Raw genomic sequence first — 13,691 nt, 5'->3', positions numbered from 1 at the left:
GGAAAATCGATAAACATAAGAAGTTTTCTACCGGAAATGAAGGAAGGAATGAAGGAGGCGATAGAGAGGAGAGCACGGAAAATGTCTTACTGAAATTGAAAGGGTAAGACATTTTCCCTAAATTGTAACCCATTTTCTCTTGTTTTGGAGTTCATTTTCCAAATGAAAAATGTTTTCCGCCAATCAAACACTGAAAAAGTTAGAAATGATTTTCTGAAAAATCAATTCCGTCAATCAAACAGACCCTAAATTTCATTTAAATAATAGTTTATTTAATTTAATAGTGATGTGTGTATGGGACTGATGCATTAATAGTGCATTAAGTATTATTTATTTTTAATTTAGATTTAGTCGACGTCATAAAATATATTTTATTAATAAATGAATGATGAAATAGGAGCTACTTGCGTTTCTCACAGAGTCCATTGAATCTGAAAGTGGGTTCATCTGTTTGAGATGATATATACACAAGAACAAGCAGTAAAGAATTGATAAATTGAAAGGGAATAAATTATATTGACAATAGCTTGTATTAAGATAATTTTAAAAATTTTAAATTTTTAGGTATAAATAAAATGGTGCGATGTCATCAAATTTTAAATGCATAAAATAGTTATTGTACACTCATTTATATAATGTTCTCTATAACTCAATTTAATTTATTGATTTAAAATTTTATAAAAAACTATTAATTTAAAAAAATAAATAATTTTGATAAAAAGTAATTAAAATAAATTAGAATAAAAAAATTAACCCTTAAAATAATAAAATTAATACAAAAATTTTTTGTAGATAATTTATACAATCAAATTACTCACTTTAATTTTATAATATTAAGTGAAACTCTACAATTTCTCATTGAAACATGAGAATTAAAAAAGTCCTTAAAATATAATCTCAAAATCATTAAAGAATGTTAGAAATCCTATCGCACATGTATACTTGTGGAAACCACAAATGTAAAACACAAATGTGTGTTTAAATCATTTATCAATGTATTACTATCAACCTTGAATCAATGTCGAGTTAGCCTGTGACACCATCTCAATCAAATACTTTATTAATGTCTACAATTGATAAAAGTAATAAAGTGTGCATAATAAAATTAAAATGTATAAAAATATTAAAATAAAACTTTAGCTGAGTGGCAAATTAAAATTTTCATTAATGTAATTAGTTTGGGTAAAAATCTTATTATATACATATTTTTATTGTTTTCTAAATAAAAAGACTAAAATACTATAAAATAATATAAATTGTTCTTACAAAAGATATTTTTAAAGTTTTCCCACTCAGGTTGGTGATCCAATTAAGAAAAACACAAACTCAATTAAAAGCTTAGATAATAAAATAGATTAAAAGAAAAAAAGTAACGGCATAAATAAATATTTTTGAAAGTGGATATATAGATTAACTAAACCAGAAACTATGGTTAATGTTGAATTTTAAATTAGAAGGGAGCACATAGAACACAAACATTTCGACAATCTAATTTTTTACTTTCTTGAATGGTCTAAGGTACTAAAATTATATATAAATGAAACGCATCATACAGTCTGGTACAAGTTTGTGTTAAAAGTAACAGTGACTGGCTTAATCATTCATTCTGCAAGAGAAAATGGTTATGGAGGTCAAAATAGTTTCCAAACAACTTATTAAACCCACTTCTTCAACACCTCATCATCTTACAACACACAAGCTTTCCTTTTTGGATCAGTTTATTCCTTCATCTTATGTTTCTATGGTATTCTTCTATGTGAACCAAGAAACAAGCATTCCACCAGCTGATATCATTGCCTCCAACTCCATGAGGCCCCAATTGCTTAAGGAATCTCTATCACAAACCTTAACTCTCTTTTATCCATTTGCAGGAAGGATGAAAGACCATCTTTCCATCGCTTGTAATGATGAGGGAGCTTACTATGTAAAGGCTAGAGTTAACCTTCCACTTTGTGTATTTCTCAACCTCCCTGATTCATCTTATGTTTCTCAACTCCTCCCTGAATCTAACTGGACTATAATGAGTGCAGGAAGTTATATAGCCATGATACAAGTCACCACCTTTGCATGCGGTGGCATTGCTATTGGCGCATGTCTCTCCCACGTAATCGCCGATGCACCTGCCGCCACCACGTTTATCAGCAGTTGGGCTGCACTGACTCGAAAATGTGGTGAAAAAGCTCCATGTCTGAATTTCGAGGCCTCTTTTATCTTCCCACTGTTAGGAATAAAGAAGTTGTTAGTTGTTAGGCAGTTGTTATTTTGTTAATAACTGCTTATAATATACTGATGCTAATGTACTGCCTATTAATACCCTATGTATATTTTCTTGTTGATGAATGGAATTGAGTATTATCTCAACATGGTATCAAGAGCCATAGTGTTTTTGGCATAAATTTTTTTTCTCTTCTCAGTGAGTTGTGCGCATGGCTACAGATGGTGTTCCAGTAGATGACACGCCTCATTACTCCAGTAACTCTGGTGCCGCGATTCATTCACCTGATTCTGGAGGTTCCAGTTTGACAACCGTTCAATATTTTGCCAAGCATGACACAATTAAACTCAGCACTCAAAACTTTTTGCTCTAGAAGCATCAACTGCTATTGATTCTTGAAGGATATGGCCTGGAAGGGTTTGTGCTAGGCACCACAGTCTCTCCACCTGCATTGGTTTCGGGTTTTGATGGTCAACTTGTGGCGAATCTGGTGTTACTCGTTCATCACAAGCAAGATAAGTTTTTGGCAGCATGGCTTTTATCCACGGTTTCTGATGATATTTTGATCCATTTAACTAAAGCTAAAACTAGTTTCGATATTTGGACTACCATGGACAGACGGTTTGGTGTTAAGTCCAACGTTAGGCTGTCTAGTATGAGGCATGCTCTTTATTCGATCAAAAAAGCGGGTCTTTTAGTTAAAGATTATCTTTCCAAGGTTAAAACTCTAAGTGACAATCTGACCACTGCTGGGAGTCCAGTGTCTGAACAAGAACAAATCAGTGTTGTCCTGGCCGACCTTCCTGTTGAATTTGAATCCATTCGGGTTCTTGCTGCAGCTACATCTTTGAGTCTTGATCTCATCACCAAAATGCTCCTCGACTGCGAAGAACATCAGTTGAGTCAATTATCTGAGGCACCTTTGCAAGCCAATCTGGTATCTAATACACAACAAGACACTTCTAAAAATTTGAAGTCCAACTCAGATTCTAGTTTTGACTCCACTCATGGACAAAGAGGTTCAGGCCGTGGATGGTCTCGTGGTCGTGCTCGTGGCTCGGGTCGAGGGTGGTCTAGATCTCAACCCCAATGTCAGTTGTGTGGTAAAATTAGACATTTGGTGCAAACCTGTTATAATCGTTTTGATGAAAATTTTTTTGGTCCTGATTCGAGTTCATCGGTGGCTGTCAACTATCATCAATTCCATGATGCTCCTACAAACTGTTGTCTCTCTCAGAGCAGTTGTCATACGTGTCCATCTTCTTCGACGAATTGTCACTCTGCAGTGCTAAGTCAAATGTGGTACCCCGACTCTGGTGCAACCAATCATATCACCCCGAATGTAACTGGTCTACAGGATACCTCAACTTACACAGGTACCACCAAGGTCTCCATGGGTAATGGTGAGTTAGTGTCCATTGCTAATATTGGTTCTTCAACCTTTATTGCTGGGTCTCGATTGTTGCATCTAAAGAACGTACTGTATGTTCCCTCCATCTGTAAAAATTTACTTTCTGTAGGACAGTTTGCAAGAGATAATGCAGTCTATTTTGAATTTCTTCCTTTTCGATGCTTTGTGAAGGACATACAGACAGGAATGATCTTACTGGAGGGCCACATGCATAATGGCTTGTATAGAATTGATGTTTCTCCTTCCAATTCACGGCATCTCCTCTCCACCAACAGCTTCGAGTCTCCTAGTGTTTGCAATGTTCAGATGGCCTCCTCTGCTGAAGTATGGCATGACAGGCTTGGACATCCGTGTCCCAGTACTCTTACACGTGTTCTAAAGTCTTGTGATGTTCCATTCAAGCACAACAAGCTATATTCTGTCTGTACACCTTGTCAGATAGGCAAGGCTCACAAACTACCGTTTAGCACCTCTCGAACAATCTATTCAGCTCCGTTTGAGTTAGTAGTGTCTGATGTTTGGGGACCCTCCTATGTGACTTCAAATGGCTATGCTTACTATGTGTCCTTTAAAGATATGTACAGTAGGTTTACTTGGTTGTACTTTCTCAAATTGAAGAATGAAGTTTTTCACTGTTTTTTTAATCTTCACAAAATGGTTCAAGTACAGTTTGGTGTAACCATCAAAATGCTGCAGACAGATGGAGGGGGTGAGTATCGATCCTTGTCTAACACTCTGGCTAGTCTGGGAATTCGACATCGGGTTACATGCCCACACACGTCAGAACAGAACGGAGTAGCTGAACGCAGGCACCGTCACATAGCTGATATGGGACTAGCGTTACTAGCTCGTGCTTCAATGCCTTTAGAATATTGGTTGTCTGCCTTCTCGCATGCAGTCCATCTTGTCAACAGGTTACCAACACCTATTTTGGAGCACAAAACTCCCTATGAAAAATTGTTTAAAGCTAGACCAGACTACTCTCAGCTGAAGGTCTTTAGGAGCGCTTATTTTCCATACCTTCGACCTTTCCAGCAACATAAGCTCTAGTTTTGGTCTCAACAGTGTGTGTTTCTTGGACTGAGTTCTAACCAGAAGGGGTACAAGTGTCTGGCTCTAGATGGCCGAGTTTATGTTTCAAGACATGTGGTGTTCAATGAGACACTGTTTCCATTTCAGACTGGGTTTGTCTCGTCAAGGACTGACACGAGTGCCAGGTTTTGTCATCACCAGTCTGCTGTCCCAATAGTTCGCCCGAATGACCCGTTGGTCCCAAGACCATTGCGTGCAGCTGAAGCTCCTCTTGGTTCCACGTCCCTACAATCTTCACGGTGTCACCAGTCCTCCAGTCACAGGTCTGTATCAAGGGGTTCAGATAATGAGGTCGATTCCACCATGTTTCCATCTATTGTACAGATATCCCCTCAGGCATTCCCTACTGCCAACAGACACCCCATGTGCACTCGGTCAAAGAATGGAATCTTCAAGCCCAAAGTTTTTTCCACTGTTGCTGAAGAGAAGAAACCAGTCACTATTGATGAAGCTTTCAAAAGTACTGCCTGGACTGCAGCTGCACATACTGAGTATCAAGCCTTGCTGGCAAACAAAACGTGGGACCTTGTCACATTACCTGAAAGGCGTCGAACAGTAGGATGCAAATGGATCTTCAGAGTTAAATGTCATACTGATGGGATAGTCGTTCACTACAAGGGTCGGTTGTTGGTCAAAGGTTATTTACAGGAAGCAGGTGTTAATTTTTTTGAGACTTTCAGTCCAGTGATCAAGCCAACGGCGATCAGAGTGATCTTGTCTCTCGCAGTGTCTCGAGGGTGGTCTCTCAGACAAATCGATGTGAACAATGCGTTTCTGAATGGAGACCTGAATGAAGAAATTTATATGACTCAATCACCAGGGTTTGAGCAACACTCAGTTGATGGTAGACCTCTCGTTTGCAAATTGCGAAAGGCTCTTTACGGGTTGAAACAGGCCCCTCGTGCGTGGTTTCAGAAGCTACGAGAGTTCCTGGTAACAGCTAATTTTGTTGCATCTAAGGCTGACAGTTCCCTTTTCATTCGAAAAGAAGGATCTCAAGTTCTTTATGTTCTCATATATGTCGACGATATAATAATTACTGGCACTAACTCTTCTGCTATTGATGAGTTTGTAAGAAGTCTTGATGTTCAGTTTTCCTTGAAAGATTTAGGTCCTCTAAATTATTTTCTTGGGATCGAAGTAACATACACTTCGAGTGGCGTGTTGCTTAGCCAGAAGAAGTACATTCTGGAGCTACTTCAACGAGCTTCTATGGACACATCCAAGTCTTCTCCCACGCCAATGGTAACTACATGTCAGTTGTCAGTTAATGAAGGGAATCCAATAGAGAATGAGAGTATGTTCAGGAGTATTGTGGGAGCCCTACAGTATGTAGTCATAACAAGGCCGGATATTGCGTTTTCAGTCAACAAGATATGTCAATACATGCACAAGCCTCTCGATACACACTTCAAAGCCATAAAACGAATTCTGCGATACCTACGAGGGACACTAGAGTATGGACTACAGTTCACTCGCAACTCCAAACTTATTCTTGAGGGCTACTCTGATGCAAGTTGGGGTTCAGACATTGATGACAGGCGATCCACATCAGGTTTTTGTGTTTTCTTTGGTGGGAATCCAATATCTTGGAGCTCTAGGAAGTAAAAAGTGGTATCAAGATCCACAGCAGATGCCGAATATCGTAGCTTAGCTCATGTCACTACAGAAATAGAATGGATTCGATCATTGCTGATAGAACTTGGTATTGAGGTTCGAAGCAAGACGTTGGTTTGGTGTGACAGTTCTGCTGCCATTGCTGTAGCAAACAATCCGGTCATGCATTCTAAATTCAAACACGTAGAGCTAGACTTATTTTTTGTAAGGGAAAAGGTGGTAAATGGCTTGCTCCAAGTTGGTCACATCTCTAGCCAAGAGCAAGTGGCTGATGTTTTGACTAAACCATTATCAGCAAGGTTGTTTGAAAAATTCAGAAAGAAACTTAGAGTAATTCCTATGGAAAGTCGTGATGTACAGCAGTAAGGACAAATCAGGAACGAAGGAAGTCAAGATGCATGGGCCATGTTAGGAATAAAGAAGTTGTTAGTTGTTAGGCAGTTGTTATTCTATTAATAACTGCTTATAATATACTGCTGCTAATGTACTACTTATTAATACCCTATGTATATTTTCTTGTTGATGAATGGAATTGAGTATTATCTCAACACCCACAAAGTGTGGCATACCCCAGGGAGGCAACCTTTTTAGGAATGCTCAACCCATTTGTCAAAAAGGGAATATGGCAGTCGAGGAGAATTGTTTTTGATGCCTCAGCAATAGCTTCACTGAAGGCCAAAACAAGAAGTTCAAGTGTGCCATATCCAACATGGGTCGAGGCTGTTTCAGCCCTCCTCAGCAAGTGTATTACGGCTGCTTCCAAAGCAAAACCCGACATCCAGAAGTCAACTCTTATAACGTATTCAGTGAATCTTCGTCAAAGGGCAAGACCACAAATCCCAAATTATTCAATGGGAAACTTCGTATGCTTAGCAGCTGCACTAGTAACAGCAAAGGAGACAGAGTTGGATAACTTGGTTTGCCATCTAAGGAAAGCAATAAGAAAAATAGACATTGATCTTATTACCGCCCTACAAGGAGATGGTGGATGGCTTAAATATTGCGAGTGCATGAAAGAGATAGGTAAGGCATCGCATGGTACAAATGATAAGATCATTGATCTTATTGTGTTTAGTAGTTGGTGCAACATGGGTGTTTATGAGATAGATTTTGGGTGGGGAAAGCCAACCTGGGTTGCCTGTGCCCCTAAAATCAAATAAAAAACTGAGATGGTGAATATGATTTTTCTGATGGATTCAAAGATGGGAAATGGAATTGAAGCATGGGTATACTTGGAAGAGCAGCACATGGCTATGCTATAGCAGAACCAAGAGCTACTTGCGTTTGGCATCTTGGAACAAAGTCCACTGAATTTAATAGTGAGTTAATCTGTTTGAGATTATATATACAAAACAAGCAATAAAAAGTTAGCAAATGACTCATAAATTCTTATTCAATATTCCTTGTAATAATACAAGGAACAAATAATCCAGTATTTGATAAATAAATTGCAAACTACGCAATACATTCATTTTCTTTTGTTTGGTTATTATCTATAAAATATCATTTGTGCAAAGGAAAGAGAAACCGATAAACAAAACTTTGAGAATTTTGTAACATTAATTAGGGGTCAATGATTGATTGAATCGAGTCAAATTTAGTGAAAAATTTCAAGTTAATCAAGTTGACAAATCTTATTTTATCATCCTAATTCGATTTTATTTTATTTTTTGAATCAAATTATGTGAAATGAAATTTGAGTCTAATCTAATCTAGTGAAATTGTTCGATTTAAATTAAAAAAATTAAACATGTCAAATTAAAATATTATTACAATATAATTAATTCTATGTTAGAGCGCATCAATTTGAAACAATATGTATTTGAAAACCTTTTCAAAGGAATTTTTTTAATATGATAAACTTGAATCACTAATTAACTTGTCTCAAAATTATTGTTTTAGAAAGTTTTTTAATTTTTAATTTTTTTCATATATCATTTAGATTTTATTTAAAAAAAAGTATACTTTTTTAAAATATAAATTTTAGAATTTTTATAAATATTTTAAATTTTAAAAATTATTTAGAATTTTTTTATAATTTTTGTTGAGAGAGAGACCAATTTACTCATTTTCAAAATTGACAGGGATCAAAGGGGTATTTATACTAATGTGTTATTTGAATTATTAGAGTCATTCGAATTGTAAAATTCAACTTGGCTCGAACTCAAAACTCGAATTACTTATTCGAGTTGACTCAAATAACTCAAACAATTATATTTGATTAACTCGAAACTCAAATTTCTTTTCAATTTTTTCGAATCGAATCGAATCGAGTTTTGCTCACCCCAAACATTAACATCACATTTAACTCAAATACGATAATAATGAATAATATTAATTCAAATAATTTTGGATATCCAATTTATGCATTACAAATTTAAGTAATATTTAATTTTCAAATATTCAATTAGTTTACATCAAATCAGAAACCTTGTTATCGTGGATAGAAAAAGGGGAAATGAAACGAAGGAATTGGTTTTGTTGGAGGAGCAGCGCATAATGGTTCTGGTAGTGCATAACAAAGAGTTCCTTACATTTGGCACATTGGACCAGAGTCAATTGAATTTGAAAGCGGGTTATTCTCTTTGAGATTATTTTACACGAGAGTGCAACAAAGACTTAGAGTGAGAAAATTATAAAGTAATAAAGGATGTTTTTGTTATAATGGTAAAGTTATTATTTTTTATTGATTATGCATGGTGCCTTAGAGTTTAAATTTTATTATGATTAAGTTTTTATTGATTTATTATGTTTAAAAAGATAAAAACATCCTTATAAAATAACTTAATTTGTATGTGAGAATTGGGTGATTAAAATTCAATTCGACAAAACTAAAAAATGTTTCGAATTTTGGGTTAATTATATTCAGTTGTTCTTTTTTTTTAAAGTTAATTTAAATAAGTAATTCAATTTTTCGAGTTTGAATCAAGTTGAATTTTACAATTTAAGTAGTTCGAATAATTTGAATAACAAATTAGTATAAATATCCTTGGTCCTTGTCAATCTCGAAAATGAATAAATTGGTTTATCTCAACAAAAAAATATCAAAATAATTTTCAAAATTTCAAAATATTTATAAAAAATTCCAAAGAATATAAAAAATTTAAATTTTTTTAAAAATTTCCAAATAATAATTTTGAGGATCTAAAAATATAAATTACAGATTCAATTTTATTATACTAAAGTATCTTATTTTGCTTTGATAGAGTTTTCAAATATATATGATTTAAAATTTTTGTGTTGTAATATGGAATTAGTTATATTGTAACAATATTTTAATTTGACATATTTATTTATTTTAATTTAACTCGAACAATTTCAATCTATTCGACTTGGCACAAATTACATTTCACTCAACTCGATTTCAAGAAAATTTTAAATCAAGTCAGGATGATAAAATAGAATTCGTCAACTCGACTAACTCAAAATTTTTTCACTTGATTCGATTGATCACCCACCCTTATATGAGAAGATATTTTAGTAATTTTATAATTGAGTTGGTGTTTGGTTAACTTCGACACCAATACGGTAAAACACTTACAATAAGTATAAATATTTAAATTTTAAAATATTCCATATAATTAATACTACTAATTTTAGACTTGTGTAGCCGATTAAGTCTTATCTCGGTTTGTAACACCCCATACTCAATCTACTCATCGTGTCCGGCACCAGAATGTTACATTTGTTGCTGAAGCAACTTTAGAGAAATTCCATTCAAATACTCTTCCTAATCAATTTAACAGATCAATTTGCCGTTAGTATTAAATTTATAAATTTAGAAATTATATTCTAAGCTTTCATCGAGCTTTCATTAGCTCATTCAACAGTTTATGGTCATATAGGACTTATTTGCAAATTTTTTAAGCTTCAACGACGACGTCATGACGTCGACATCTTCACATGTCGATGTGACCGATTGACTTGAGATCATCATGACGTTAAAGGAACTCGTCGCAACGTGCACTCTGTTTCTTTGAGAAAGGAAAGACTAACTTTGGGGACAAGAAAGTACGCATGCAGTTAGTTATTGATTTTATGAGGATTATTAAAACATTAATGACCTTAAAAGAATAGTGTAGGAAGCACTAAGAGGGTTTGTGGGTGGTACTCATTGGTGTGAGCAAAAAATTATTATTTAGGAAAGAGAGGGACGGAGTGAGGGATATTTATTTTTAATATTAATATAAATTTTAAATTTATTAGTATATTTTTTAAAAAATATTTATTTTTATATATTTTAAATTTTAAATTATTTATTATTAATAATATTTTTTTATTTTTATATATTTTTTAAATTTTTTATTATATTCATCTTCAAGCTTTTATGGTTGGTGTTTGATGCAATCGTAAATTAACTAAAATTTTGACTAAGGTAAGTGAACCTACTAATTAATAGCGTAGCTCTGGTGAGCACAGATATCGTTCCAATGAAGACTAAAAGTACTAGTAATTACCGTCTTTCTATTATTTAACCAAAAAATTGGAGTGATTGATTAAAACTAAAATTAACTAATTAAATTAACTAAAGAACACAACAAAGAACAAATCGAAAAATAATCGAGTAACAATCAAGAAGCGAAACAATACCCAGTAAAGAATCCACCTAGATTTCATCTGTCATTATCAATTTTAATTAAAAAAATTTCTTCACTTAATATCTTGATCCGTAAAAATCCCTAAATTATGCTAATATCTCTTCCGAGAGTAAGAGCAACAGATTCTAAGTAGACCAATTGAAATTTCTTTCTAATTAAAAACCTTATTATTGCAGTAAGCTGATCTATAGATCCCCCTATTAGATTTGACTGTAATTCGGTAGATTTATGTTGTCTGATTTCTAAGATTGCATGCAACTCCACTCAATTATGTTAGATCTACGCTTAAACAATGTTTATTCCTCCTCTGATTCAATCACATCAAATATGGATTAAGAGTCCGAAAATATTAAACCAAGAATTAAACACACATAATTGAGACCAAGATTCAAATATTTATTGCATAAAAATAGAAATCAAATAACAGAATCCATCCTAGGGTTCATCTCCTTAGGTATTTAGAAAATAAATTCATAATCGTAAATAAAAATATCTTAAAGATAATATAACCACAAAAAATAAAGAAATTCATAATAAACTTCAAAGAAATCAAAAGGAGATCTTCAATCTTGATGGGAATCTGCTTTAGAATCGGCTTTAATAGTGTTTTTCGAATTGTTTTCTTCAACTTTCCCTGACGGCTTACTCCCCTCTTCTTATATTTGGTATATATAGGTTTTAGAATGTCCAAAAACCCTAAAATCACATTTTTTCGTGTTTCCGGAGTGTAGTTCGCGAAATCCACATGATCTGGCACATGGCCGTGTGGCAGCTCGTGTGTCTCACACAGCTGTCTGCCCAGCCCGTGTGGCCCTTGTACCTTGCTCTAATTTTTTGGTTTTCGCTCGTTTTTTGCTCCTTTTTCTCCCAAATGCTCTCCTAAACATAGAAACATAAATTTAAAGGATTAGGATCATAAAATTCACCATTTTACATCGAATAATCATCCAAAAACACATTAAGAATGAGACTAAAACACGTTACTTTTGGCATTTATCAAATATCCCCACACTTAAGCCTTTACTTGTCCTCAAGCAAAATTCCCAACCCACATTCAAGTTAACTTTATAACTCCTCATGCTTAACCTGAGGGTCGGAATGAGATAATATGCATTGACGTGGACCCATTCCACGCTGTCACTCAATCATCCTCATGTGACTTATAATTAATAATCCTTGCGGGATCATCTGTCCAACTAATGTAAATGAGGATGTCTACTCCGAAATATCAAGGAAGCCAAAATACCTCGTTAGGCGAGTCACATAATGGCCCAAACAGATAGGACCCTTTCTACTGTGGTCAGACTGGTGGCGAAAAGATAGGGCGTTGAAGTATCCAAGATCGAAGGGTCATCGCGTCGCCATGCTCCAAAGAAAGTAAGCATCATATGACCCAAAACACCGATGCTCTCCCTTCGTCTGGTCAAAGTGTGCGCCAAAATGGCATGGATGTAGTGCAGTGCTAGAGGTAGAGAAGTCTCCTTCGACTAACTTAGGTTATATGGTGTCATAGTCATAGCAATGTCAGTCTAATAGAGAGAAGGTGACTGATGGATGTGTTAGTATAATGTGAGAAACCCCTCAACACTCATGAACTCCTAATAATAAAGTCCAAGGGTGACTCCAAAGTTCGGGGCATTTAGATAACGTGTCGTACCACCGAGTCTGAAAGAAATAGTGCGCAGCTCTTCATGTCTCGACATCACATGCTATAGAAAAAATGTTAAACAAACCTATAATGTAAGCTCCAAATAGGTGGGTTCGACGATGGAGAAAAATTGGTCCCATGGAGCTGTATCGACCAGTGTGTACACTCTATCGACCAAGTGTATCTCTTGTAGGGTCGCCCAATCAATACAACAACCTAATCCTAAGGGTCTTTGCCGTAAGTGTTAATACAAGTCCTCTTGAGGACCCGAAGAAAACTAGAGATATGTGTGTCTCGCAACTAGAGGAGGCACCGAGGACGAAGCCGCCCCCAATGTCTTCTTCTTTTTCGAAGTGGGGACGGTGACCTTAGTCTTACCTTTGGTATTAGCCATAATGTACTTGAAAGAATAGATAAAAATTGAATAATGCAACATCAGTACAAATGAAATAACATATAAACAAATCAACATGCAAAAATAGAACATATCAACAACCAATCCAACCAATGACGAAAGCTAAATCACATAACCAAAATTAAAATCTACTACTAATATCAACTACAACTAATACTAATTAGAGCCAAATAGAAATAAGATAACTAACAAACTAAAACTAACAGTAATAATACTAAGAAATATAACACTATACTAATAGTAAAAAGAATAATAAATAAAATAACTAAAATAAAATAAAATAAAATAAAAACTAACTAAAAGACTATAATATATAATATATATGTGACACCCCAAAATCGATCAAGATGAACCGGCCCGAATTCGAAGTGTTACATTAGCCACCGAAGCGACTCTCTAGCCCATGACCACTCAACGCACACCCCAACCTTATAATATCTCATTTATGACTAATAAACTATCATTTATTAATGCATAAGCAATTTGTGAACCATTTTTAAATTTTTTCTAAGTATTTAAACCTAATGGGTGTTTTGGTCATTTTTCCACCTAAGGTTAAACTATCCTGACTTTATTTCTAAATAGTTACCAACCTTCTTTTAGTCAAATTATGCAAACCCTAAAAATTTCAGCTTAATTCGAGTTCATTTACTATGTCTAATTCAAGTTTTATTATTAGGGACTAAATTATAAGT

General features: G+C 34.7%; 2 protein-coding genes across 2 annotated transcripts; both read left to right on the top strand.

Moving 5' to 3' along the window:
• The first annotated feature begins 1,585 nt into the window (after positions 1 to 1,585).
• On the top strand, positions 1,586 to 2,771 carry LOC121213877 (acyltransferase Pun1-like). The gene has a single exon (XM_041087195.1). The coding sequence runs from the start codon at positions 1,619 to 1,621 to the stop codon at positions 2,267 to 2,269; it is 651 nt and encodes a 216-aa protein (XP_040943129.1). The 5' UTR covers positions 1,586 to 1,618; the 3' UTR covers positions 2,270 to 2,771.
• A 4,157-nt stretch (positions 2,772 to 6,928) lies between these two features.
• On the top strand, positions 6,929 to 7,495 carry LOC107921705 (stemmadenine O-acetyltransferase-like). Its single transcript, XM_016851529.1, has one exon. It carries the CDS (start codon positions 6,929 to 6,931, stop codon positions 7,493 to 7,495), a length of 567 nt encoding a protein of 188 aa, XP_016707018.1.
• Positions 7,496 to 13,691: the final 6,196 nt, after the last annotated feature.

Source organism: Gossypium hirsutum, chromosome D01, assembly GCF_007990345.1.
Source record: "Gossypium hirsutum isolate 1008001.06 chromosome D01, Gossypium_hirsutum_v2.1, whole genome shotgun sequence".
NCBI classification, from domain to species: Eukaryota; Viridiplantae; Streptophyta; class Magnoliopsida; order Malvales; family Malvaceae; genus Gossypium; species Gossypium hirsutum.
Note: the sequence above shows the minus strand (reverse complement) of the source record. Positions and strands in the feature narration are given on the sequence as shown.

Coding starts and splice junctions, on each gene's coding strand:
- LOC121213877 (XM_041087195.1), top strand. CDS start 1,619: ATGGTTATGGAGGTCAAAATAGTTTCCAAACAACTTATTAAACCCACT.
- LOC107921705 (XM_016851529.1), top strand. CDS start 6,929: ATGCTCAACCCATTTGTCAAAAAGGGAATATGGCAGTCGAGGAGAATT.